This window comes from Mus caroli, unplaced genomic scaffold (assembly GCF_978045245.1).
Source record: "Mus caroli unplaced genomic scaffold, Mus_caroli_1 scaffold_20, whole genome shotgun sequence".
Classification (NCBI taxonomy): Eukaryota; Metazoa; Chordata; class Mammalia; order Rodentia; family Muridae; genus Mus; species Mus caroli.
The window spans coordinates 16,497,279-16,521,482 of NW_028227275.1; the positions used below are offsets into that span (position 1 = coordinate 16,497,279).

The 24,204-nt window shown below is 49.7% G+C and overlaps 1 protein-coding gene across 5 annotated transcripts in view; it reads right to left on the reverse strand.

Moving 5' to 3' along the window:
- Window positions 1–24,204, reverse strand: part of Pax2 (paired box 2) — a 90,786-nt gene that overhangs the window by 31,378 nt on the left and 35,204 nt on the right. For 3 of the 5 annotated variants that reach the window (XM_029472889.2, XM_029472892.2, XM_029472891.1), the window contains exons 5-7: window positions 17,147–17,232; window positions 15,250–15,369; window positions 9,236–9,304 (exon numbers count right to left, since the gene is read on the reverse strand). In XM_029472889.2, the coding sequence (XP_029328749.1) occupies window positions 9,236–9,304; window positions 15,250–15,369; window positions 17,147–17,232 (275 nt within the window). The remainder of the gene's footprint in view (window positions 1–9,235; window positions 9,305–15,249; window positions 15,370–17,146; window positions 17,233–24,204) is intronic. The other 2 variants (XM_029472896.2, XM_021151748.3) reach the window with 1 other exon arrangement.

Below are 24,204 nucleotides of genomic sequence, written 5' to 3' on the forward strand. Positions count from 1 at the left end.
ATTGTACTTATGGTCAGGCAAAAAGCACCAGCCCTCCATAAAGGGCACAAAACAGATGGAAGGAGGGACCGTAACCAGGGAGAGAGATGAGAGAGCAAGGCCCGCCAGGAAGACAAAGACCCAGAGGAGCTGAGACAAAGCAAACGGGTAAAGGGAGGCATGTTTAGCTCAAAGCTTGGGAAAAGAGATAGTCATGGAAGGAAAGAAGAGAGGAGAAGAGAGATGGGAGAGGGGTGAGGGGAGAGGACAGGAGTGGACAGGAGAAGACAGGAGAGAGGAAAAGCAGAGTGAACTCCTAGCTTGCCTTTGTCTTGTAGGAAATAACCCCCAGGGAGGGCCCAGCCGGTAGCCCTGAGCTGTTTCCCATGAGCTAACTTTTTCAGGTCCCTGTTACACCTCAGGACTGTGAGAGGAACCCAGGATTCTAAACCAGCTGTTGCTGAGTCCTTGAGCCCCGAAGGTGGGGTTTCAGAAGACTCCACAACGCATTCAACAGCCTAAGTAAGGCTTTGGATTATTTTCTGAAACAAATGATCGCACCAGCAATGTGCAAGGACTGGAGAAGTAACTGTGATACCCTGGCACCTGAATGCGCTCACCGAGAGTCAGCTGTGGCACATTAAACTTGATATCGATGCTTAGATTAAATGCCCGCCCCACTATGATGGCTTGCCCAATTGCCCTGGCTGGAAGATACAACTCTGTTTTGTTTTATCTTTTAAAACATTCTTCATAGCTTTCCTGGAGTGATTACAGCATCAGTCACGTTCTGCTTGTGTGATGGGAGGTACACCTGCTTTTGCACATCTGCCTCTCCACTGGATGCTAAGCCTCCTGAAGTCAAGAGCTGCTCCAGTTATCTTTGTACAGTGGTTGTGTATGTTTTACACGGCCGTAGGCAGTGCTTAGACGAATATTCCATCCTTACCTGATTTGTTAAGAAAGTCATGTGGATACAGTGAATGTTAACATTTGACAAGGACATGCCCTCCTCTTTCAGAGCTAAATGTTGATGACTCGAGCTCAGTGGTACCCAAAGCGATTTTGTACTACAACTGGGAATGGGTCTTCACTGTTTTGCCATGTGATTCTCTCTTTTATGAAAGGAAAATAACAACAAAAAAGAGGAGAGAGGAGCAGAAGATAGAGGAGGAGGAGGGAGAGGAGGAGGAGGAGGGGGAAAAAACAGCCTGTTAAGACAAGGTCTTCTCTGACTTGGATGATGTCAGAGAAGACATCCTTATGACTTTCATCAGGTAGCTCTAAGAACCTGAACCAATGAGATGGAAAAGCAACAGGGATAAATGGAACGCCCTATGTTTAGTTTTTTTTTTTTTTTAAATCAATTACAAGAGTGCAGAATGGGTGGACCTGGCTGGGTAGCAATTGATGTAAAAAAGATCTTGAGGTTTTCGTTGACCATGAACTTAATATGAGCTTGAGTCTGACACGCCTGCTAAAAAAATCGAATGTAATCTTAGGCGAAGCTATGGGTGTGGAGTCTCCAGGCGGGCGAGGGCGAGTGGTTCCACATTAAGTACTTGGCCTTGGCTGGACTGTCTCTGGGACTCGGTGTTCATGAATTCAGAGATAGGTGGCCAGGATGGTGAGGGAACTCGCTCAAGGGTAGGAATTTAACCCCGAGGAGAGCTGAAATCCACCCGGGGTTCAGCCTAGAGTTTGCTGAGAGCTCAGTAAGTGGGGTGGAATGACTGAAGAAGAGGGAAGGAGGGAGGGAGGGAGGGGGAAGACAAAAGATATCAAATGGAGGTCTTTTTATCACCATCCACCACTCCACTGGTAAACATCATGAACTCTAAATATTTTAGCAAAGAGTAAACTAGGATTGTGAGAGATGAGGTAAACAACTAAACATCCTACCAGTGAGGCACGGGGTGGACTTCTGTCCTGTGCCTGTCCTCAAAGCAGAGAAAAGCATAGCTGCAAACAGAGGCGCTGTTCAGCTACACCCGTGACCATGCATGGGCTGTGGCCCAGCAAGCAGAGTTGCAGGGAGAACAGGCTCTATGGTAAAGGTAGGGAAGACCAATGACACCTCAAGAATCTGGGATTCTGCCTTGTCAGTCCCCCAGTCCCTGTCCTCCATCCACATGGGTGGTGTCCCTGGAAACAGCCAGCTTCCTGGGCAAGCCCCACTGCCTGCTCACCCTTTTCCTCATCTCCCTGAACCCCTCTTGAATGCATAACCATGAGGCTCAGTTCTTAATGAGCAGCTGCCTGTGTGCCCTGTGAAGCCCCGCCTTCCTAATATATCCTCTGCCCAGCCTAGTGGGCACCAGGGCCCACACTGGCACAAAGCAGTCCCCTACCTTCCTACCACAGCAGCTCATAGACTCTCAGGTCTAGAATTTGCCTGAGAACAGAGGGACAGGGCGAATGATCATTTGGGACCCTCAGGGTTACCATCCAACCTTTAAGAACAGAGGAAGCCTAGAGCCCCAGAACACTTCATTAGCACGGCTTCTTTGCCCATTTTGAGCTGTCAGCTGGTTTTCTTTTGCACCCCAAGAAAGCCCACAGGTTACCCACTGCTATGGCAGAGCCAGCCCCAAAGTTTACCACCTGTGTGAAGAAGTTGGAGATGCTCGGTTAATAGAGATGGAGAAGAGGAAGATGGAAGCCAGAGACAGAAGGAAGGATGAACACATGCAGGTGATGAGGGAAAAGACAGAAGGAGCCTTGGGTGTGCAATCCTGTTGGCTAAACCTCAGAGCCAGTAGACAAGAGTGGCTCATGGAGTGAGCAATTCCTCTGTTGGAACCCTAGCAATTCTTCTACCCCTCCAAAAGGGGCTGGGCCCTTCTGCCTGGAACAACCCTCAGTGGGCTGCAGTTGGGCCACAACCAGTTAGAAACCTCTCTGAAGCTAAGAGGGAAGGGGGCTTTGTTAGCTCTAAGGACACAAGCAAGGCGAAAAATTACATACCAGGCCGCCCTAAGTATGCTTGTTTAGAGAAACTGCTTGCATTTATGAAGTCCTTGGTGCGGAAAGCAGGGTTGCAAATGACTGCATCAGAGCGACAGTAAAGGCCATTAATTTCCTGTTATGTTTTCCTGTGTTGGGGGCTTTATTAATTTAATTTTACACTGTCGAACAACAGCGAGAGCTGACACTGCCACACCGCCACGGTTGGGGCTTTCTTTTTGTGTGTGTAGCAAGGCTTTGCCTGACATGCAAATCAAGGCTATTACCAGAACCAATAAAGATGTGTGGAGGGAAGAGGGGAACACTGAGTGGGGAGGGCAGAGGAAAGAGCAGCGGACAGCAAGGGCCAAGGCCATCCCCGGACAGTTTCTGCCTCATTCTGTGCCTGGCATACCCTGGATGCTCTGGTATCCTCCACAATCAGCCCACCCACCCCCCCTCTCCTTCCTTCCGTCTCCTCTCTCCCTTCTGTGTCTTTGTGAACCCTGTCATTCTTTTCTGTTCCAGCTTCTGGCAGAACTTGAACATAAACTCAGGGTATGTGTATCTGTGTGTATGCATGTGTGTGTTTGCATGTGTGTATATACATGTGTGTGTGTGTGTGTGTGTGTGTGTGTGTGTGCGCATCTGTGTATGCATGTGTGTATATGTGCGAGTGTGTGTGCATGTGTGTATGTATGTGTGTACATGTGTGTGCATGCATGTGTATGCCTATGCATGTGAGTGCATGCATGTGCGTGTGCGTGTGCGTGTGCGTGTGCGTGTGCGTGTGCGTGTGTGTGTGTGTGAGCTGATGTCTGCAGGTCAGAGTGAAGACACTCTTCCTCTCAGCCACTTTCTCTCCATAGTCCCTGTTCTCAAAAGTTAAGGGCCCTGCTTAAACTCAGTAGGACACACACACACCATAAAAAAAACCCTTCCACTATTACAGAAAAAGATAAAAGGGACTAGTTGGGTAGAGCGGATTCATAGAAGTAATAAGGATAAGAAAACATTATGGGGTGAATATAACAAAAACATACATGTATTAGATGCCATAATGAAGCCCATTATTATCTGTAACCAATGTTTGCTAATAAAAACAAAAACTATTATTACAGAAAAACCCAAAGCTGTGGGCTCTGGCCCACTCAGCTGTTCCTAGTACCCCGAGCATGAGCCCTGTGCTGTACAGACAGGTCTGGAAAAGCTGATACTCTTAAGTCCCTCTGAGACTCTCATGGCCTCCTCCTTGTAAGTCATTTATCTCCTTTGAATTCTCAGAGAAAAGACAGAAGTCTCAAACCATCTTCCCTAAGAGACTGCACGAGCTGTCCTCAGTCCTCAGGGAGCCCACGTGGACATTAGCCAGCATCAGAAGAGGTAAATTTCAAGGAACTTAGCACTACCACATTCTGGTCCCTTTTGTGGCCAAGTCCTCATTTCCGCTGCCCAAGACCACCCACAGTATGCTCCTGGCTCCTGCAAGCTGGCTGCTCCAGGTGCTCCATATTGTCTGCTTCAGTTTACCACACAGCCATGCCTCCCAGTACCCACACAGATAAGTGTCTATGCTGACCACACTGCCCTGGGGCGGGGGCGGGGGCGGGGGGAGGTGGAGATGGCAGGCGGGATGGAGAGAGAAGAAAAGAGGACTCCCGGAGCCACGGAGCCACCCTTCCCAAGTACACCTTCTGCATCTCTCTGTCCCGGCTCCCCAGGCTTTCTCAGTCTGCAGTCGTGTGTGTGTGTGTGTGTGTGTGTGTGTGTGCATGCACACATGTGTGAGAGTGAGCGTCCATGCACGTGTGTATAAGCATTTCTCCCTCTGTCGCTGGCTCACTCATCCTCCTTCCCACACTTTCATCTTCTGGACCTGCTTGGCCAACTTGGAGAGGCTATTGGATGGAATCCAGCTCTCCCAAGGAGAAAAGCGCAAACTTCATAAACTACATTTACTTTAATGCAGGTTCCTGGGGTTTCTTTCCTCTGGATTCTCTTTCCTCCCCCATCCTCTCTGTCTCCATCATCTTCTCTGCCCCTCTATGCACCCTAACACATGCATGAATGGGTGCACACACACACACACAATGTACACACACATATACACACATACACATAGACAGAGCAGAAGGGAAGGGCTATATGGTCTGCTCATTCAGTCATGGCAGAAGGTCACAGCCAGGGGTCCTCCACAGGCTCCAGGGAATGCCCACGCCCTATCTCCAGTGGGGATGAGCACAAAGGGTCCTTTGAAGCTGGCCTGCTTCAGGGAGGGAGTGTATGCTGACATTTCATAAAGATGGCCAAATGAGGAGCCACCTGGAAGCCAGGCCAAAGGGCTGCTAAGAAGGGAGGGAAAGAAGGCTGGCCTGCAGCAGGTCGAGCTTCGCGAGGCCTCTTGTCTGGTGCTGTCAAGGTCAGCAGGTTTGGGTTCATGGAAGGGTCAGGATGGTTTGAATTACTGGCTCTGCTGTAACTAGGCTCTGAGGCTCATGACTGACTCTTAGCTCTTGCGCCAGGCCCCACCCTCTCCCAGCCTGTCTGGCCTTTCCACCGCTGTGGGCCAGAAAATGAGGGTCCCGGACAGCTCCAAAACCACCAGGGTTCTGAGGGAGGCAGGTTGGGGAACGGTTGCTCCCTGGTCTCAATAATCTAGGAGACTGCAGGCATCCTGGGTCTCTCAACATGCTAGCTGCCTGTCTTTCCTCATTGTCCAATGGTCTCCAGAAAATGGGGTACCCAGGAAGGTGAGCCCACAAGCAGCAGGGCCCAGAGAAAGCCCTGAGCCTGGCTACTCCCTCCTATGTTTGGAGTCTGTTCGAGGGGTGGGGGTGGGGAAGGGGGAAAGACAGCAGAGCCGAGGGAATGGATTTCTTGCTTGATGCCCTTGCTGGGAGTGGAGAGGGGAAACCACAGCAACATACAGGGCTGGAGGCCAGTTGCCCAGGGGAAGATGAGGAATGGGAGCCATTCTGATATGATGGGTTCTCCCATGAGGGCCAAAACACAGGGAAGGCGCGGAATGCCGGGTTGGCCTTTGCAGAGAATTTGCGACCTACACTAAGTGTTTAGGAGCAGAGATACAACAGTGCCCTGTGCAGCCTTTTCTCCACCTCTCTATTCCGACTTTCTGTCAATGGATAGAAAGTGCATCTGTTGTGGTAAACCTCAGAATACTTTAAGCAGCTCCATCTTGAGCCGCCACCACCGCCACCGCCACCGCCACCGCCACCGCCACCGCCACCACAGCAGCAGCAGCAGCAGCAGCAGCAACAGCAACATGAACTAGCTGAAGAAAGAACCTAATAATTTGGCTTTCGTCTCTAGTGTTTAAGTCTACAGATCTGCACCCATCAGTCCCATGCAGCCATGACTAAACTTGGCACCTCCCCACAGATAAACACATCACTTCTGCACAGAGCCCACGGGCATAAGCTTAGCAAAATGTCGACACAACCTGTGTTTGCTTCTGAAGAGTCACAGGCTCGTGGCCCATGTGATCCAGAGAGTTCAGCTAAAATATGTGATCTAACAGATAAAAAGGAACCTGCTGTAGGTATGACCAGTTGCTTTTTCTTGGCTACTGAGAAGGTAAAATCAGAACCAAGAGTGTGTGTTTCTAAGTGAGTTTCTCTCTCTGGAGTCTTAGTGACCTTTGAACTGAACTCTTTCTGGAACTGGATAGCTGCCAGGTTTTGAGTCCTTGCTGGAGATGAATGTAAACTGAGTGCTATTAATGCAGTCAGACCCCAGGGTTTGTCTAGACAGGGGTCTCCATGTCTCGGCTTTGTTTTCTGGACTTCCAAGGGACCTGTTGCACTGAATCAGAGTCTGTGACATGTCACAGGTAGTACACAGCACATAGGAAGCCATAAAACCCCAGCCTCAGTAATCCACGGAGCCTCAGTTTCTCCTTATCCCAGGGTTCACTTCCTCTGGCTTCAGTTATCTTCAATCTAAAAATGTTAAGTGGAAAATTCCAGAAATAAACAATTCACAGGCTTTTACTGTGTGTCTTTCTGAGTAATGAGATAGAATCCTGAGCTGCCTGCTCTGTCCCACCCTGTGTGTGAATCATTCCTGTGTTCAATGTACCCGTGACGTGCCCGTTGGTCACTCAGTAACTGCCTCGGTTATCAGATTAACTCTGAGTCCCAATCTATCACGATGACGTTCTATTTTAGTATTGTTGTTGTTCATCTCTTACTGTGTCTAATCTATACATTAAACTTTCGTCTGTATGCATGGGGGAAAACAAAGTATGTATAGATAGACTTGGACATATAGAGCTCTCTGTGATTTCAAGTGTCCACCAGGGGTCTTAGAGTGAAGTCCCTATGGGTAAGAGAGGACTACTGTATTCGCTAAGAAACGAATCAGATAGCTTCCTCCTTTCTCTCTAGCTCACTCTCTTACTCCTTCCGTGTGTGTGTGTGTGTGTGTGTGTGTGTGTGTAAGTATGTAAGGCAGGTACCAGGTGGGCACAGTTGTACCCAGGCACTAGACTTATATCTTAAAGAATCAATACAATCACACTTTGCTGCCCCAACATGTGCGACCTTATTGGATCTTCTAACCCTTCTCAGCATTTCTCCCAGCTCCTTCAGGCTTTATCCTGAAATCCTGTCCCACTGAAATAGCATGTAGTCAGCAAAACTTCCCTGTGCTGTGGCCTTCCCATGAGGGACAAGCTCAGATCCCTCCCTGGGTCCACCAGCTCCTTGCACCGAGACTAAAGGCCTCTGCAAGAGTCAGACTCAGTTTACAGTCTCTGTCTCTCGATGACAGTCCACACTCAATTCCAGGTCAGAGCAAGCCAGCCTTTCCAACCATGCTCACCTGCACACTCACCCCTAACCTACTGGTACAGCAAGATCCAGGGCCAGGACAGCTTCTCTGCCTCCCCAGAATCCACCTTGCCTGTCTCCAATACCACCGGTTCTCTTCCCACGGTTCCTCCAAAGGACAGCTGGGAAGAGCTCGGTGACCAGGGCACGCCTGGTTTCCATTAATGAGATACACGAGTGTAAGCCAGCCACGGAGGCAGCCTACAAAAGGAGGCGATCACGGGCGGCCAGGAGCCGAGCTGCTCAGGTAATTGGTTTATCTATCTGGAAGCAGGGGGAGCAATCTCAGCACAGACAGACTAGCCGTAAAGTCTCTTCCTTAAGGCTATTTCCTTTGTCTTTTCAATTGCTTGCACATCCATGTGAGAGAGGGAGAGAGTGTTAAAGAGAGAGGGAGAGGGAGAAATGTTAATTTGTGAATTAATGGCTTTTCTCAGCGGAATTGTAAATTCAAATGTCACCTCACACGGTGACACCACTGCTGGTCTGCTGAAGAAGCAATGATAAGATCCCCCACCTCCCTCAGTGCCCCTCCCTCCCCAAAGATAGCTGTGGAGTGGAACATGCTACTTTTAATTTGCAATAACAACACAACAGAGGTATGCAGTAATGACTGCCTCTTCTACCCTCCCGGCTTCCTGCCCCCCAGTCCAGGTGGCTCCCCCATTTCCTCTCTCCCCGCCCCCTTCCAAAGCACCTCACCTCACCTCACAGTCCCCCCCCCCAATCTCAGCCGGTGTCTGATCACATGGGGGTGCCTTTGGAATTGACGATGCTGCAACCCTCTCTTCTCCTTCAATAATCAGGGAATTAATGACCCTGAAGTTAAAGTGAGGCTGATACGGAGGCCCTGCCCAGCGCTGGGAAAAAGCCTTCATTGTTTTCAAGAAGGAGGCGGGTAGCAGTGAGGGAGATTCATGGATGGAGATTGAATATGCAATTTTCTTTCACCTTGCCAAGAGCTGCCCCTGGGCTGTGCCTGGCCTAAATTTTTCCTTTTACCATCTCTGCCTTATCCGGCCCTCCCACCTCCCTTCCATTCTTTCCAGAAAATTACCTTCAAAATTGATTTCCACTTTTACAAACAAATATAATGGGAACACAGGAAAAAACTTGGGCCGTGATGAATTAGGGCTGTCAGGTGCTTCCAGGTCTCCTTTGCTTTTGTTTTACTACCCGATCCACTCTTTGTTTTTCCAAGGGCTAGAAAAACTGCCCCCATCCACTGAGTGGCTGACCCTCTGGGCCACCAGGCCTCAGCCCCAAACCTCTGCGGTGGCCCATGGCGGAGGTGATCCAGGTGCAGAGACTGTTAGCTTCTAGGGCTCCCGGTGAGAGCCTGTGCCTTTGCCTCCAGTTGGCTATCTACCCTCAGAGCCATTCTCTGATGTTCTCTAGCCAACCCACCCCCCAAGCTATTCCCCTTGACCCCCACACCGTACTCCCTCTAGCCCTCATACCTCTTAAAGTCCAGACCAGATGTAAACCTCCACCTCCTCTAATGTGGGCAGGATCAGTGTATACCTCGACTGGAGTAAATAAGAGACAGACAGACACTGAGACATCCTGAAGGACAAGCAGGTAGACCCCTGCTCCCCAAACTGGGAGACCAGGCCCCTCTTCAAAGAGATACAAAAAGTCCCAAGCTACAAATCACACACAGCCTGAATGGGAAGCAATTCTGCCTCAGTTTCCCTAGTCTTGGGGCTCAGCCACTTCCTCCAAGGAGCGGGCTTAGGACAGTCTGCTGACTTGTCGACAGATGTAGGTTAATACCAGTGGGATCTTGGGGCTAAATCATATGCAGGCCCATGCTTAGGAGCATGAACACTCAACATGTCTAGTTCTGGCTTAGGACTCTCCCTGGACTCTCACCAGCTTGCCTCCACCCCATTGCACAATTCATTGTGTACCTAAAGAATGGAATGCAAAATGGTGCCAGCACGTACACAGCCATACAGTGCTCTGTCCAAACATGCACATCACCTAGAAAACTGCATGCATTCTCAGCATTTGACATTCCACACCCCCTTACTACCAAAGATCTCAAAGCAATATTACACACACATACCCTTGCACAAACCATAGAAAAATAAATATATAGTTCAGAGAACAAGAATATATTCTCCAAGGCAAATAAACAAGCTTGCATGTAGGAGTAGAAGTGTGCACAGAAAGACAGGGGGAGTCAGGGCCTTGTATTCGAAAAAGGAGGGGACTTTTATAGTTTCATGCATAGAAAACTCTGGTTGACGCTTTAAAAATAATGACAAGTGGCTCACTGGATAACCACAGAGCAACAAGTGAACAGGCAGACAAAGGGAGTCTCAACTGTACAGGTGAGGCCAGCCACTGCTCCTTCCCAGATGAGCTTATTCCAGAGTTACAAGGTACCCCTCTGCAGTTAGGGTGTCTAGGTCTGAATAGACTTCTTTCTCTCACAACTTAATTTTCTTGTGAAATCTTCACTGGCCAAGGAGACTTTTCTTTTTCTTTTTCTTTTTCTTTTTCTTTTTCTTTTTCTTTTTCTTTTTCTTTTTCTTTTCTTTTCTTTTCTTTTTTTTAACCTAGATATACAGTGATCTGTCTTCCAGTATGGAACTGGCTTAACCCTCTATGCCAGTGGCTCTCAACCATCCCAGTGCTGAGACCCTTTAATACAGTTCTTTATGAGGTAGCGACCCCCAACCATAAAATAATTTTTGTTGCTACTGCATAACTAACTTTGATACTGTTAAGAATTATAATGAATGTAAAAAAAAAAATCTGTTTTCCAAAGGTCTTAGGTGACCCCTGTAAAAGAGTTGTTTCACCACCACCCCCCCCCCGGAGAGGTCATGACCCACAGGTTGAGAACCTCCGCTCTAGCCATATAATGTTCTAGAAACTTCTCTATAAGAAGTAAGGGTTGCTATTACCCCATTTGACAGGGGAGATGGGGCAATAAAATGACTTCCCTAAGGTCTCCCAGCTGAATAGCTCTAGGATTCAAAGCCAGTGTGTACACAGGCCAGGGCTGTGTGCAGGCTTTGGCCCTGCCAGGCCTTTCTTTTGTCTCAGTCCAGGGCCCCTAAACAAGTGCTGATCGTCTCTGTAACTCAGTTTCCTTATGTGCCCCAAGCATAACCTGTGCTCTTAGGGACTCATAGGAGGACACTAACTAAAGAAATAATCCATCGGTGTTTTCCAGCAGCAGCATCCTCCAAAGCAGAAGGGTGACAAGACAGGCAGTGATGGGCCTCGGCCATTTGCAACCATGCAACCTACCCTGCCTGCAAACACACAACTGCACCAGCTTGCCTCCACCCCATTGCACAATTCATTGTGTACCTAAAGAATGGAATGCAAAATCATGCCCCCTGCAAAGCTCACACATACCAACATCCCCTCCCCCTCACACCCCCCGCGCGCCCCCCCCCCCCATCGCACAGATCAGCAGACTCTCATCATATGACTTCACTTGGATTTTTGGACAAGTTATAAAACTTCTCTGTGCTTTACTGTGGCTGAAAGCAGTGGCAGGCAGGGGAAAGATAAAAGACATGGGGTTTCTGTGGTCGGTTTTGTTTTGTTTCTTTCCAGGCTGGGGAGTCAAACCTAGGACCTTATGCCTTCGAGGCAAACACTTAAGCAGCCTCAGCCTCGGGTTTTCTCTCTCAGTCTGATGATAGACAGGTAGGTTGGTACCACTCTGTTTTTCCAGCCACAGGAGCCAAGGTGTAGAACATTCATGGAACTGTGTTTCTTAGATTTCCCAGAGAATCAAGCTTTAATAACCCTGCCTATAACTGTAGGTTGGAAATGAAGGCTTCCAGGGTATTGACGTGGATTTCTCCTCCTTGGGCTAAGAGTCAGCCTGTGCCCCAAGTTCCTCAGGCTAATCTCCTTATCTCTCCCTGGTCTTTCTAACTGGGGTCCTGGATCTCTAGGAGGACGTTCCAACCTTCTTGAGTACCATATTTCTCCTAATAAAGTCTGCGTTTTTGCACACTCCCACAGGCCATGGGTTGGGAATCCCAACCCAACCTTGAGTCAAAGCCGACTGGCCCTTCATGAGTTTCCCCCGTGGATGTGAATGCCACTGATACAGATGGTAGTATCCACGTTCCAAGGGCCGATGCCAGCAACGTTCTGGGTGTTACCAGCGTGAATACCAGTAATTTTTACTGAGAAGTCCTTCACTAATGCCTGGGACACACTGCAGTCATAGTCCTTGCTGGGGCCCATCCCCGTGAGGTGGTTAGAGCTAAAGAATGGGCCACAATATGAAGGGCAGAGGGACATCCAGCTCTCCTCAAGATATGACACTTCTAGGGAGATGTCACCCCACTTGGGGTCAAAGGAGGGCCAACCTAGCTGGTACATTTAGGACTATCCCAGAGAAAATGAACCTGATCCCCTTGTCCCTCTGGGGTCTAGTCCCTGGATAGACATCTCTTGTCTCACCTCAATACCCTACAGTCCCTCAGATCAATTTCCATTGTACCCAAAAGTCCTGGCCCGAGAGTTGAAGGACACACCTGAATGTCCGTACCGTACGGGCTGTGCACCCGAGACGCCTCCTGCAGCAACGACAGGGACTGGCCTGCCAGCTGCTTTGCTACCTTGGCCTGACTGCAGAGTTGGGCTACATCATCTTGACACATAATTATCTCCCCATTCTTAATCATCTGAGCTGCTCCCTAATGCAAACTGGGCCCTGCTGCTTGGAGGCTCTGGAGTGGGGGAAGGGAGGAGTCCTACAGATCTCCCTTTGTGGTCTCCTCTCCATTGGTTCCCTTCCCCTCTGGGTTACATGGGTTAAGGATGGGATGGTGGTTGGAGAAAGCTTTCTAAAGAAAGGACAGCTCCATCTGGCCTGGGGTTGGTTTAAAAAAAAAAAAAAAAAAAGTAGAGACAGGGCAAGAAACCCCCCAGGGGGGGGGCGTGGCGGAGTTCCTGATGCTTCCTGTAACCTGGTTAGGCCTAGCAGATGAGCCTCTGAGGCTCACTATACCTCACCTGAAGACTGCAGCTGCTTCCTGTGTTGCCAGGATGGAGGCCCCCAAGTCAACCCTGCTTCTATCTCTTCCTGCCCAGATACACACAGGGATACAGAAGAGCCCGCCCTCTCACGTATGTATCACAGTCTTGCTCTCACATATCACAGTCTTGGCCACGTCCCACGACTCTGTCTACTTGGGCTTGCTTCTCAGCGCTCCCCTTCTGCTTACTCAGCACATCCTTGCTAAGGCCACCCTGCCCTTCCTGTGCATAGGCTTGATGCATCAGATAGAACTTCAGGCTAACACTGGCCTTAACAGCCTCCTCAGCCATCACCCAGGGCCTTCCTCAAAGAGCAGCGCTTCCTGGCAGAGAGTTTCTTCCCTGCCTCTTTTCCCCTATAAAGGGATGGCCAGATCTCCACTATACCATGTCTGATGGACTTTCTACTCCCTGGATACACTGTTTAACATATGTCCTAGAGTATAGGCTTCCTAAGGACAAGAATCATATCTCGTTTGGCTTGGGGACCCTCTGCACCAAGCTATTCTCCTAACCGACAAGCAGAGAGGGCCATTGAGTTGAACCGACTAAAAACAATGGATGTAAGCAAGAACTGGGGAGAACACCCTGTCCCTGACCTCACTGGCTGGCCCAGCCCTGGGTATCCCCAGCCTCCCTTCACCACCCATGAAAGCTCAGGCAACAGAAGGCACACAGAACGCCAGCCTCAGTCCAATGAGGGAGAGCACAGAAGGGTTCCTGTGGCCTTCCGGTCCCCCTGGACACCTCACATTCTAAACAAGGCAGGTGGCTAAAGAGAAACCCTTAGGCTTTGAGGCAGAATCTACCGAGGCACTCGGGGTGCCAGGGAGCTTGGCTGAGGCCTACATGTCAGAAGCTCCGGGGAGAACTGGGGCTTAGGGCTTCTCCGGTTGCCTCCCCCTGCCCATCAGGGGCTGCCGCCAAAACAACCACAATGAAATTTAGTGAGTGGCAAAGGCCGTGGCAGCCAAATGGGTTTGGATATTTTGGAAGAAGGAGAAATAGAGCCAGACAAGCTGTTTCCCTGTGAAACGAGACCATTAGGGCTTCTGGCAGGAGGCCAGTGCCAGGTCATCACTGTCTTGCCAGGACTAGGTTTCTCCTGCACTCTGTCCCTTCTGCTGGAGGCCAAGGCTCATATGCTGTCTTCCCTCTGCCTGGGTCTGGAGAATCCAGACTGCAGCTCAAGGAATGTCAGCTTTGTCTCTGATGCTATTCCTTAAGCCCTCAAGAAGAGCTTGTCTATGCTTGGAATGTTCACAGAATCTACTGTCCAACCATAACGTTTTTGAGGAGGGGAGAAGGAGACATTGCCTGTTTGAGGTGCTGGGACAATAGGACAATAGGTCAAATTGTGACTACCTTGAGCTAGTGGAATATATGGTCACTACTCCCTTTAATGCTCATCTTTGTTAAGTTCTTTTGTTTTGTTTTCGAGACAGGGTTTCTCTGTATAGCCCTGGCTGTCCTGAAACTCACTCTGTAGACCAGGCTGACCTCAAACTCAGAAATCCGCCTGCCTCTGCCTCCTGAGTGCTGGGATTAAAGGCGTGCACCACCACCACCATCTAGCTGTTAGGTTCTATTTTATGGAAACTCTCTTCAGACTCTTATACACCCTGCGAAGACCAGAAGTTACTCCTTCCCTAGCTGAGATCCTGAGAGACTTAGAGCTAGAAGCAGGACTGAGGTACTGGTATGTGTTCATCTGGGTGCCCAGGCTTCACACACCAGAAGAAAACTGGCTGGTCACAATGCATCACTGGAGAAACAGTTTCTGAAAAGCCCCTTGTCCCATGCATACACCTACCAGTCTCTCTTCTAATTTTCTTTCATCCTGTGTCCCCCTCTTAATTCATTTCTGGGTCTATGCTATTCAAGGTACTGGCTGTCCCTTGAGGGCCCAGGGAGAGGTAGGAGAAGTAGGAGTCAGAATGGTGCCCACTGTCATGACAAAGAGCATCTCGAGGACCCAGGTCTGGCTCCTCAAGTGACTTCAGTGGGAGCCGTGTCCAGGTATTACAGAGAAAGGACCTCAGGGCTGTCCATGACGGAATCAGCTGCTACCTTCTAACAAAGATCAAGTGAGGCCAAAGTAGGCTGGCCTTTCGTCCCTGGGTCAGGTACCAGCTGTCTCCTCAACCTCTACAACCTTCTCAAGATAAACAGTTGATGCCACTCCCCCTGGCATCCCACAGGGACAGCTGGGGTGAGTCCCCACAGAAGGTGAGACCATCGGGGCTGAGCAGATGGTGAAGCTGGTGGCCCCACCAGCAGCCTCCCTCCCCCTCTCCGGGAGCCAGCAGGGCAGTGGGGGTACCTAGGCTCCCATGCTAAAACTGATCTCACAGCAGAGCAGCTGCAAGGCTGGCCCGCCGAAACCGGAGCTCAGAGTCCAAGGACAAAGCATGCAAAGCGGGGAGCCAGAGCTCTTCCCTCCTCCTACCTTCCTCGCGTTTCCTCTTCTCACCGTTGGAGCGAGGGATCCCCAGGATCCCGTTGATGGAGTAGGATCCCACTGGGTCGTTAGAGGCGCTGGAAACAGGAGGGGAGGCCGTGCTGGGAACTGGATGGAAGAAGGAGGAGACACTATCAGGAGAGCAGTTGAGACTGGAGCCCCAGGCAGGGACAGACAGGCGCAGAGGGCAGAAGGAAGGACAAGGAACTCATATCCTCTTCCTTCCACTGAGGCTTGAGGGAGGAATCCCTCCCACAGACAGACATTGCAGGCTGTTAGCCCAGCCTGGGGAAAGTGGTGACTGGTCAACCAAGGCCTCCTCTGCCACCTATGGCACTTATGGTTCCTCAAGCCTCCTCCCCTCAAGATGGATGTAGTATAGGCTCAGAGACTGCCAGGATTATCTGACTGGAAAGCAGTTCAATGACCTTCTGGATAGCACAGGACCAACTGTGCCCTCTGGAACCCCTCTCTTCCAATGCCACCTAATCCAAAGGTTGAGCAAATCCTTTGAAACCAACCCCAGCTCACTGCTTCTCTGTCTCCTGGGTGGAGTCTTTACCAGCCCCCCGATTTAAAGTCTAGGGCTCCCTACGATCTTACTCCCACGCTTGGGGAGGCACAAGCTGCTCTTAATGTCCTCTGGAAGCAGTGCTCTCTCCCAGCTGCTACTGGTCTTCAAATCACTGGAGAAGGTCCTAGTTCCCTCTTAGGGAACCAATGAGTGAACCCAATCTCTCTTCTATGAGCAGCTCAGGTATCTTGAGTACAACCCTCTCTCCAGCACACTAATCCAGGCCTGGGGAAACACGGCTCCTGATGACCCCAGCCAGTGCTGGACCAGTCAATTCTATCTCCTGCTGCTCAGGAGGGAAGGAGACCAAGGGGAAGTCAGTGCTTGTGCATGCGTGTGTGTGTGTGTGTGTGTGTGTGTGTGTGTGTGTGTGTGTTCCTCTCCCTCTCTCCCTTCCCCCCTCTCTGTGTTTGTGTCTCCCTCTTCCTCTCCCTTCCCCTCCCCCTGTGTGTGTGTGTGTGTGTGTGTGTGTGTGTGTGTGTGTGCTCTAGTGAAGGTTGCAGCAGGAGTTCTGGGCAGGCATTGGCTGTATCTCTGAGATCCCGTGGAGGTCTACGAGGTCCAAAGAGGCAAAGAGCAACAGAGAACATGAGGCAGAGACCAAAGGATAAGAGGAAACAAGCCAAAAGAAAAGAGGCCAGAAGGAAGGATGGAGAGAGACAGACAGACAATTCCATAGCCATACTCATGAAGGGAGGGAAGAGGACTGGGAAGGAAGGGAGAGATGGGAAGAAGAGAGAAAGATCAAAGTCTGGGCATGTAACAGGGAAAAATGTTTGCCTATCATGCGTAAGGGGTTCCATCCTTCCTTGCCAACATTTTTTTTAAAAGATCTACTTTAAAAATGTATGTGCACATGAGTCCTGCCTGGTGTGGGTCCTGGGAATCAAACTTAGGTCCTCTGTAAGACCAATGCACGGTCTTAACTGCTGAGCCACTTCTCCATCCCACCACCCCCTCTAAAAACAGATAGTTTTTCTAAAAAAAAATGAAGTAAAAAAGTAAACACGAAAGAGCGTGGGACTTAAGGAAGGATACAGAGGGAGATCAGATCAGATAGAGGCTGGTGGAAAGCTCAAAGAGAAGTGGCTGTGGTGGGCGGGGGGCTGGAGGGGAGGGGAAGGAAGGGGAGGGGAGACACAGACTGGAGAGGCCGGGTGGGAGGCACTGAACTTAATACCACCAGAGAGACCCTAGGAGGGAAAGGAGTGAGTGTGGACCATGGACAGCCCTGGGTCTCCCTGGACTAGGCAGTTCCCAGGGCTTGGCTATGTTTTCTAAGTTCATTTCTCCTTCCCTGGGCTCTCTTACCGATGGTGTGGCCAGGGGCAGTCACTCCTGTCCCTGCCCCATCCGGCGTTGGGTGGAAAGGCTGCTGAACTTTGGTCCGGATGATCCTGCAAAAGCATCCACAACATTGTCACAGGCCACATGCCACAAGCCACATGCCATATGTCACATGCCAGGCCCAGGCTTCTCCTGCTGGCAAAAGGACCCTGCCCAGCACAGCCCTGTCCTCACTTACCTGCCCCTGCCTTCCCACCCTCACCCACGCTTCCCTCCTGTCTGCTCTGCAATCCATTTAGCACAGCTCTAGGCAGGGATGGTCTGCGCTCTCTGGTGCCCTGAACGCGCCAAACTGAACTGCAGCTTGAGTTTGGGCAGCAAGGATTAGGACACAGCCAAGTAGAAAACTGTCTTTTCCATTTCTGAGGGGTGAGTGCAGAAAGAGTATCTTGTATTTTGTATGGATGCATCACCTGTCAATTAAAAAAACCTGTGGCCTGCAGGAAAGTATAGAATAGAAGGTGGGACATCCTGGAGGCAGAAAGAATTCAGGGATAGAGCCAGGCAGGGGAGAATTACCTGGGAAGATGTGACAAGCCAGACACATGTTACCTGAGCACAGGTAATCAGCTGCATGGTAGAATTTAGGTTAAAATAAATGGGATATTTTATGTTATACTCTAGTCAGAGAAGAGCCTGGTTATATGGCCACGGTCTTTGTAAATATGTCTTGAGTCTGAGCCTTATTTCTGGGAGCGTGGGGCTAAGAGCAAGAACCTGGATTAGTGGTCTACCTTCCTTCCTCAGTCACATGTAGATATGTATAGTACAAGGAACCTCTGGGTCCGGAGGTCTTTTTAGCCAGCTTTCCAACCAGGACCATACCACAATCCTCCAGAGCCCAGGGAAGAGGCTTCCTCACACATTGCAGCAAGGAGAGAAGGCAGAAGGGCAGGGAAAGAGCCACAGATAACTCCACAACAAACATCACCTAGTCCCTTTGCCAGGCACCAGGCCTCACACAACCTGCTCCTCATCTGACTAGCTTACAGCTTCCACTTCTTTCCTACGGGTCCTGCTTAAGTCAAAACTTCCTCATGGGACTTCTTTTCTTATGGGACTACCTAAGGAGCGCCTTGTACACACCCCCAGGAAATAAAGGAACAAATCAAACCTTCCCAGGAGAAGTAAACCTGCCTTGCAAGAGTCCAGAAAAGCTTAGCACAAGAGACCGAGCCCAGGAACTGGGGAATGCTTTTCTCTACAACCCCAAGCCTCCCACCTTGTCCAGCTCAGTTTGTTCTTCCCCACAGAAATCTGAGTTCACATCTCCCATCCAGGTCGGTTGCAAGCTGTAAGTCACTGGGCCTTCGCTTTGACTGATCAGTTATAGGCACATAAATAGGCACTTATACAGGCATATTCTTCCAATGCTGATAAGTTGAGAGGGGGGATTTACATTTAAAGAATGCTAGGTATCAGTACTGGCTATTTTTGTGTCAACTTGACACAGCTGGAGTTATCACAGAGAAAGGAGCTTCAGTTGAGGAAATGCCTCCATGAGATCCAACTGTAAGGCATTTTCTCAATTAGTGATCAAGGGGGAAAGGCCCCTTGTGGGTGGGACCATCCCTGGGCTGGTAATTTTGGGTTCTATAAGAGAGTAGGCTGAGCAAGCCAGGAGAGGCAAGCCAGTAAAGAACATCCCTCCATGGCCTCTGCATCAGCTCCTGCTTCCTGACCTGCTTGAGTTCCAGTCCTGACTTCCTTTGGTGATGAACGGCAGTATGGAAGTGTAAGCCAAATAAACCCTTTCCTCCCCAACTTGCTTCTTGGTCATGATGTTTGTGCAGGAATAGAAACCCTGACTAAGACAGTATCCCAGGGCAATGGGGCAGCTGGTATCAGAGGAAGAGCCCATCCTTGAAGCTAAGGAACTGAAGGAAGAAGTGATTGTGGAGGAGGACCCAAAGCAGAGCAGAGCAGAATGGAGGAGTTCGGGGAGCACGGAAGGTGGTAGAAAGTACACCAGGCTGGACAAGGACGGTGCTGGCTCCTGTCATTAAGAAGTCACATTAATCACTTTGTGTCTTTGTCCTTCCTTTTTCCAACTTAAGAATAAAAGGCTCACAGGCACACAGCATCTCCAAGGTCTCAGGGGGAAAAAGTTAACTTGATTCTAAGATGAACAAGATAACGGGGGGGGGGGGGGGGAGAGCATTATACACAGGTGCTGGAGGGGAGTGAAGATTGGTGGGGAAGCCAAGGGGGAACACAAGGTAGGGGTTGGTGCCTGGACCCACAGCCAGAAGTAGGGGAGGGGTGCTGAGGAGGGAGAGGAAGTAAGGCCGAAAGGTTGCATCCGGTGGTACAAGCAGCCAGTTTCCACTCATTCAAACATTGCACATCACTATTATATATAATCCATAAGACTTGTTTACTTGCTATCATCTTCATTTTGCAGATGGAAAACCAGAGTCGACAAAGGTTAATGGTTAAGGCTTCCCTAGGACCACACTACCGGTTAGGGCGGCATCCCAATTCAATCCCCGAAACTCGTGCCTTTCTGGTACTTTGTCACCTTCCCTTGTCACATGAGAATCAATCCTCAGAGGTCTGAAGCCACGAGCAGTGCTCAAACTACAGGAGACATGGCCAAAGTGATCGATCCCAGGGAGGTAACGGGTAGGCATAAGGTAATAACAAGCAGGTCTCACAAGAGCGTAGCATCTTCGAGAGTGTGAAAGCAGAGAAGCAAGGAAGAGTAGCCAGGATTCCATAACTAACCTGAGTGAGCCATGGCCCTAAACGCTCCTGTGTCACTGGAGGCTCGGTGGCACGTGACGTTCTGAAGGATAGGAATGCAGGAAGGTGAGTGGTGTAGGAGGAAAGTGTGATGTTGGCTCTGGATGTTTGGGATGGGCAAGTCCAGGCATAGCTGGTCCATCCGGAAGGAGCTTATTAGTAAAAGGCATGGAACAGTATGGTAGGCTGTGGTAGTGGCCATAGGTAGAACCAGTGTAGGTCAAGGTGGTCTGACTTAAGTGGATTGAGGAAGACACATTAAGATTTAATCTACAGTGCCAATGGTGACATCAAAGAGTGCAAGGGATTGAGAATAAAAAGAGACATATATTTGGGGACCAGGGTAGCCATTAGTGACTTTGAGGTGAAACATCTGAGCCAGGCAGCTGGAACAGGATCCTGGCAGAAGAGGCGCAGGGAGGAGGGGGGAAGGGCTCTAAAAGATGACCGTAGTGTGGAAGTCAGAGGGTGGCCCAGCAACCACAGATGTAGGAAGGATGATTCAGGGCAGGAAAGAGAGTACCAGAGAAGAGGAAGAGAGTGAGGTTGCCAGGGAGACCATAGAAGATGCAGAGCAGGGAAGAATAATGGGGAACTAGAGTAGAGGGACCGGGACAGAGTTAATCCGACACGAGTGGACCTTCAGAGAGAAGTGTTTGCAGCTTTGCAGTCTCTGAGTCAGGAGGAGGAGACCACGGCAGCTGAGAGCAATATGGCCTCACCTTCAAGAAAGACTAGAAGGATGCCAAACAGCTGCTCCCACACAAGCTTCCAGGGTCTGGTGGACCTGCAGTGACTTTGCTTAAAGGCTGACAGGTTCTGGTCTAAGGAGTTCCAGGGCTGGGACTGGGGACACAGATAACAGGACTGGCTGGTGGAGTTCCTATCTTTATTACCAGAGCCTCTGACCCCAGAGGCACCGATACAGATTTAGCTGAGGCGTCTAGTGATGGAAAATCGCTATGCCTTGACAGCAGCTTGGTGGTGCATGGGAGAGAAGTTGGGCAGGGTGTCTGCTATGAGTTATTATGGCTTTTGGTGTCCATCCATGACCTCAGGCATCAGGCACCTGCCAGATCCCGGAGCTGACCATAGGGAATTTAAGACTCAGGATGGTGAAAACCCTCTAGTTATCTATATCCCTCCTACATTCTGTGCTCACCCCAACGTGGAGGACTCCCCCTTCCTATCCAAACAGGCTTGCCAACACTGGATGCTCTTTCCTCTTTCGTGTCAGTGAGACCTCACCCTGCTCAGTACTTTATCCTGCGCCCAAACAGGGACTACTGGGATCTTAGTGTCTCCCCAGGGTGCTTTGTACAGCTAAGGGAATGCAGGGTTTTGTTTGTTTTAAGATTTACTTGTTTTCTTTTATGTGTATGCATATCTGCCTGCATATGAGTATGTGTACTTTGTACATGATGGCATTCATGAAGGACAGAAGAGATCATTGGACCCCCCCTGGAGCAAATCCGGGTTCTTTACACGAGCATCCAATGCTCCTAACCATTGAGCCATCTCTCTATACCCTGATTTGTTCTGGGTTTTGTTTGTTGTTTTGAAATAGGGCCTCACCTATATAACCCAGAAATACCTCAAAGTTGACCCTCCTGCCTCCCAGGTGCCCAGTGATAGCAGTTTAGGTTTGGACAACCACACCTGCTCTAGTGAGAGGATTTGGGACTTAACTCCAGGCTCGGTCACCTGAGTCAGGATCCCAGCTCTGTTTCCTGGCATTGGACATCTCTCCTTCCTTGATCTGTAAAATGCGATAGCACTACTGTGTACTTCGTATGGCCGTGGTGAGGATTAAGAAGGATAATTCACGTAAAGTGATTAGTAGGATGTTTGGCTGGTGAACGTTAGCTGCAATAATGATGTTCATACTTGTGTTATTATCCCTGTGGGCGACCTCTGTGCCCAGCTGCTTTCCATTTAAGGGCTGAGCCAGGTACGGGCAGGAGGCCTCCCTTCTCAGTACGTCCCAACTGGATCACTGAGAGTACTACCTGCGAAGAAACAAACGGAGGGGAGAGGGAAGCATACCAGCAGGGTCACAGAGCTTGCAGTCAGAAAGACTTCTGGGAAGACAGACTGGGGACTGGACCAAGTTCTATCTGCATGCTTTGGGAAGGACCACAGAGGATTCGGGCGGTGGCAGGTGTGTTGGGGGGGGGGGCTTTAGAGCAAAGGGGGATGAAGCAGGTGGTAAGGTCACTTCCTCTTTTTGTTAAATTCCCAGAAGACCTCCGCTGGGAAGAACAGAGCAGCCTCAGGGGCCTCTGTGAGACAGACAAAGGTGTGTGTGAGTATCACAGCAAGCCACGTAAATTGGCAAAGAGATAGCTCAGCCTTCCACAGGGAACACGGGCTCCTACTTGATCCTTCTGCCTCCTTCTCCTCCTTCTCCCATTGTTTCCTCTGTTTGTCTTCTCCGTCTCTTCATCTCTGTCTTTCTCTGCCCCCCTTTCTCTCTCTCTCTCTCTCTCTCTGTCCATCTGTCCATCTCCTTGCACCCTGAAGTCCCACTATGGCTCTGTGAGTTTATCGATTCCTGGGAGCTGGGGGAAAGGGAGAGGCAGGGCTGGGGTGCAGGGCTCGGGGATGGAAATAGAAGGCTATAAATTATTTGTGACAGGAAAGCAATAGTGGCAGAGTGCTGAGCACAAGTCCTGTGTCACTATTAGATTCCTTTTAGCCTGATGACACTGTAAAAAAGGTTAAGTGTCTGCTGGAATCGTACACCTGGGGGGCCGGGTTGGCCTGGGAGCAGAACAAGCCACTGAGAGCAGGTATATCAATTCTCTAGGCCAATAATATTCCTCTCATTGATCGCCACGCAAAGTTCAAAAATCTCATTACAGCCAGGCAGACCGGGAACTTTTTACAAATCAATAGAATGATATAATGTATGTATACTTAGTACAAATGTATCTATTCATCTATCCATCCATCCACGGTCTGCCTCAGGGTTTCCAAGTTAGCCTACCCATCATATTATGTTATGTTATGTATGCTACTATATTGTATTATATTATATGGTAATAAATGGTGTGCAAAAACTTCCCCTCAGGTGGAAACAAGAAAGGAGTCCTATTAGCATTGAGATGACCTCAGACAGCTCACCTTGGAAGTAGGAAAGCTTAGGTTGGTCAGGATTACCAAGAGAGCTGCTTCCTCAGACAAGGCTCGAGTGATTAAAAAGCACTGGGAACTGAATCTTTCCTGTGTGAGAGGCAATGGTCTGAGTACTTCAAACATTTCGTTTGCTCCGTCCCCCCCAGGAACTCATCTTCCAGATGGTCATAAGCCATTTATTCACATGTGGCAAATCAGAGATTTGAACTCAACTAGACCAATCCTGGAGCCCATACCATCAACTACTCAGGTCTACTGCTGCCTGGGAGACTTTCGAAACCACTGACTCACCAGCTTCTATATTCTGTACCTGGTAGTCTGCTCTTAGAAACAAAGGTTAAGAGGCTCCCCTGAAACTCACTATTCCTCACCAGAATGTGGGAACAATGACATCTGTTGGAGCCACCTGCTGAGAATATGTAGAGACTGGATCTCCAAGAGTGTCCTCATGGAATCTTGCTCACTGGCTTGGAGCCGGCTGTCCCCCCAACTTTGGAATTGTTTCCTCAAGGAACAGCAGGCTGCCCCCAAGCCTGGTCATATCATTGCTTTGCTCAAAGAGCCTTACTAGTAAAATGTCAAGTATTGACACCACGCCCTACGTTCATGTATAAACCAGTGTAGACTGCTCCACTCCAGAGTCTTACAGAACATACCGAATCCCCGGGTTGCAATCTGTAAAGCAGGGTGGGAATGTTTCAGGCTAGCTAAGCTGTATGGCCACTGAGCCAGCTAACCAATAAGAGGGTAGGGTCTCTGCCAGTGACTTTAAGCTGCCTGGCTATTATAAGTTGGATCATTCTAAAAAAACAAACTATACTTGCTTCAGCAAAGGATAGCTTTTCCAACAAATGCAGGTGGTTGCTTCATCTCCACTCTTTGAGCAGTGCTCGTGTTGGGCAAGTATCCCCAGCTCATCCCTGAGGTGAGCTAGCCTGGGACTTCGCCTAGCAGATTCTCAAGTGAGATGTCATAGATCATCTAGGGAGCTACTACGTCTCCTGATAGGGTGCTTACCCCAGAGGGCCTAATGGAACTGAGTAGCCCCTTCACATAGATCGGAGACTGAGATTTACTCTCTCTCTACACAAGGACCTCAGGACATTCTGCCCCTGGCCTCCCAGTGGCCACTTTGAGGC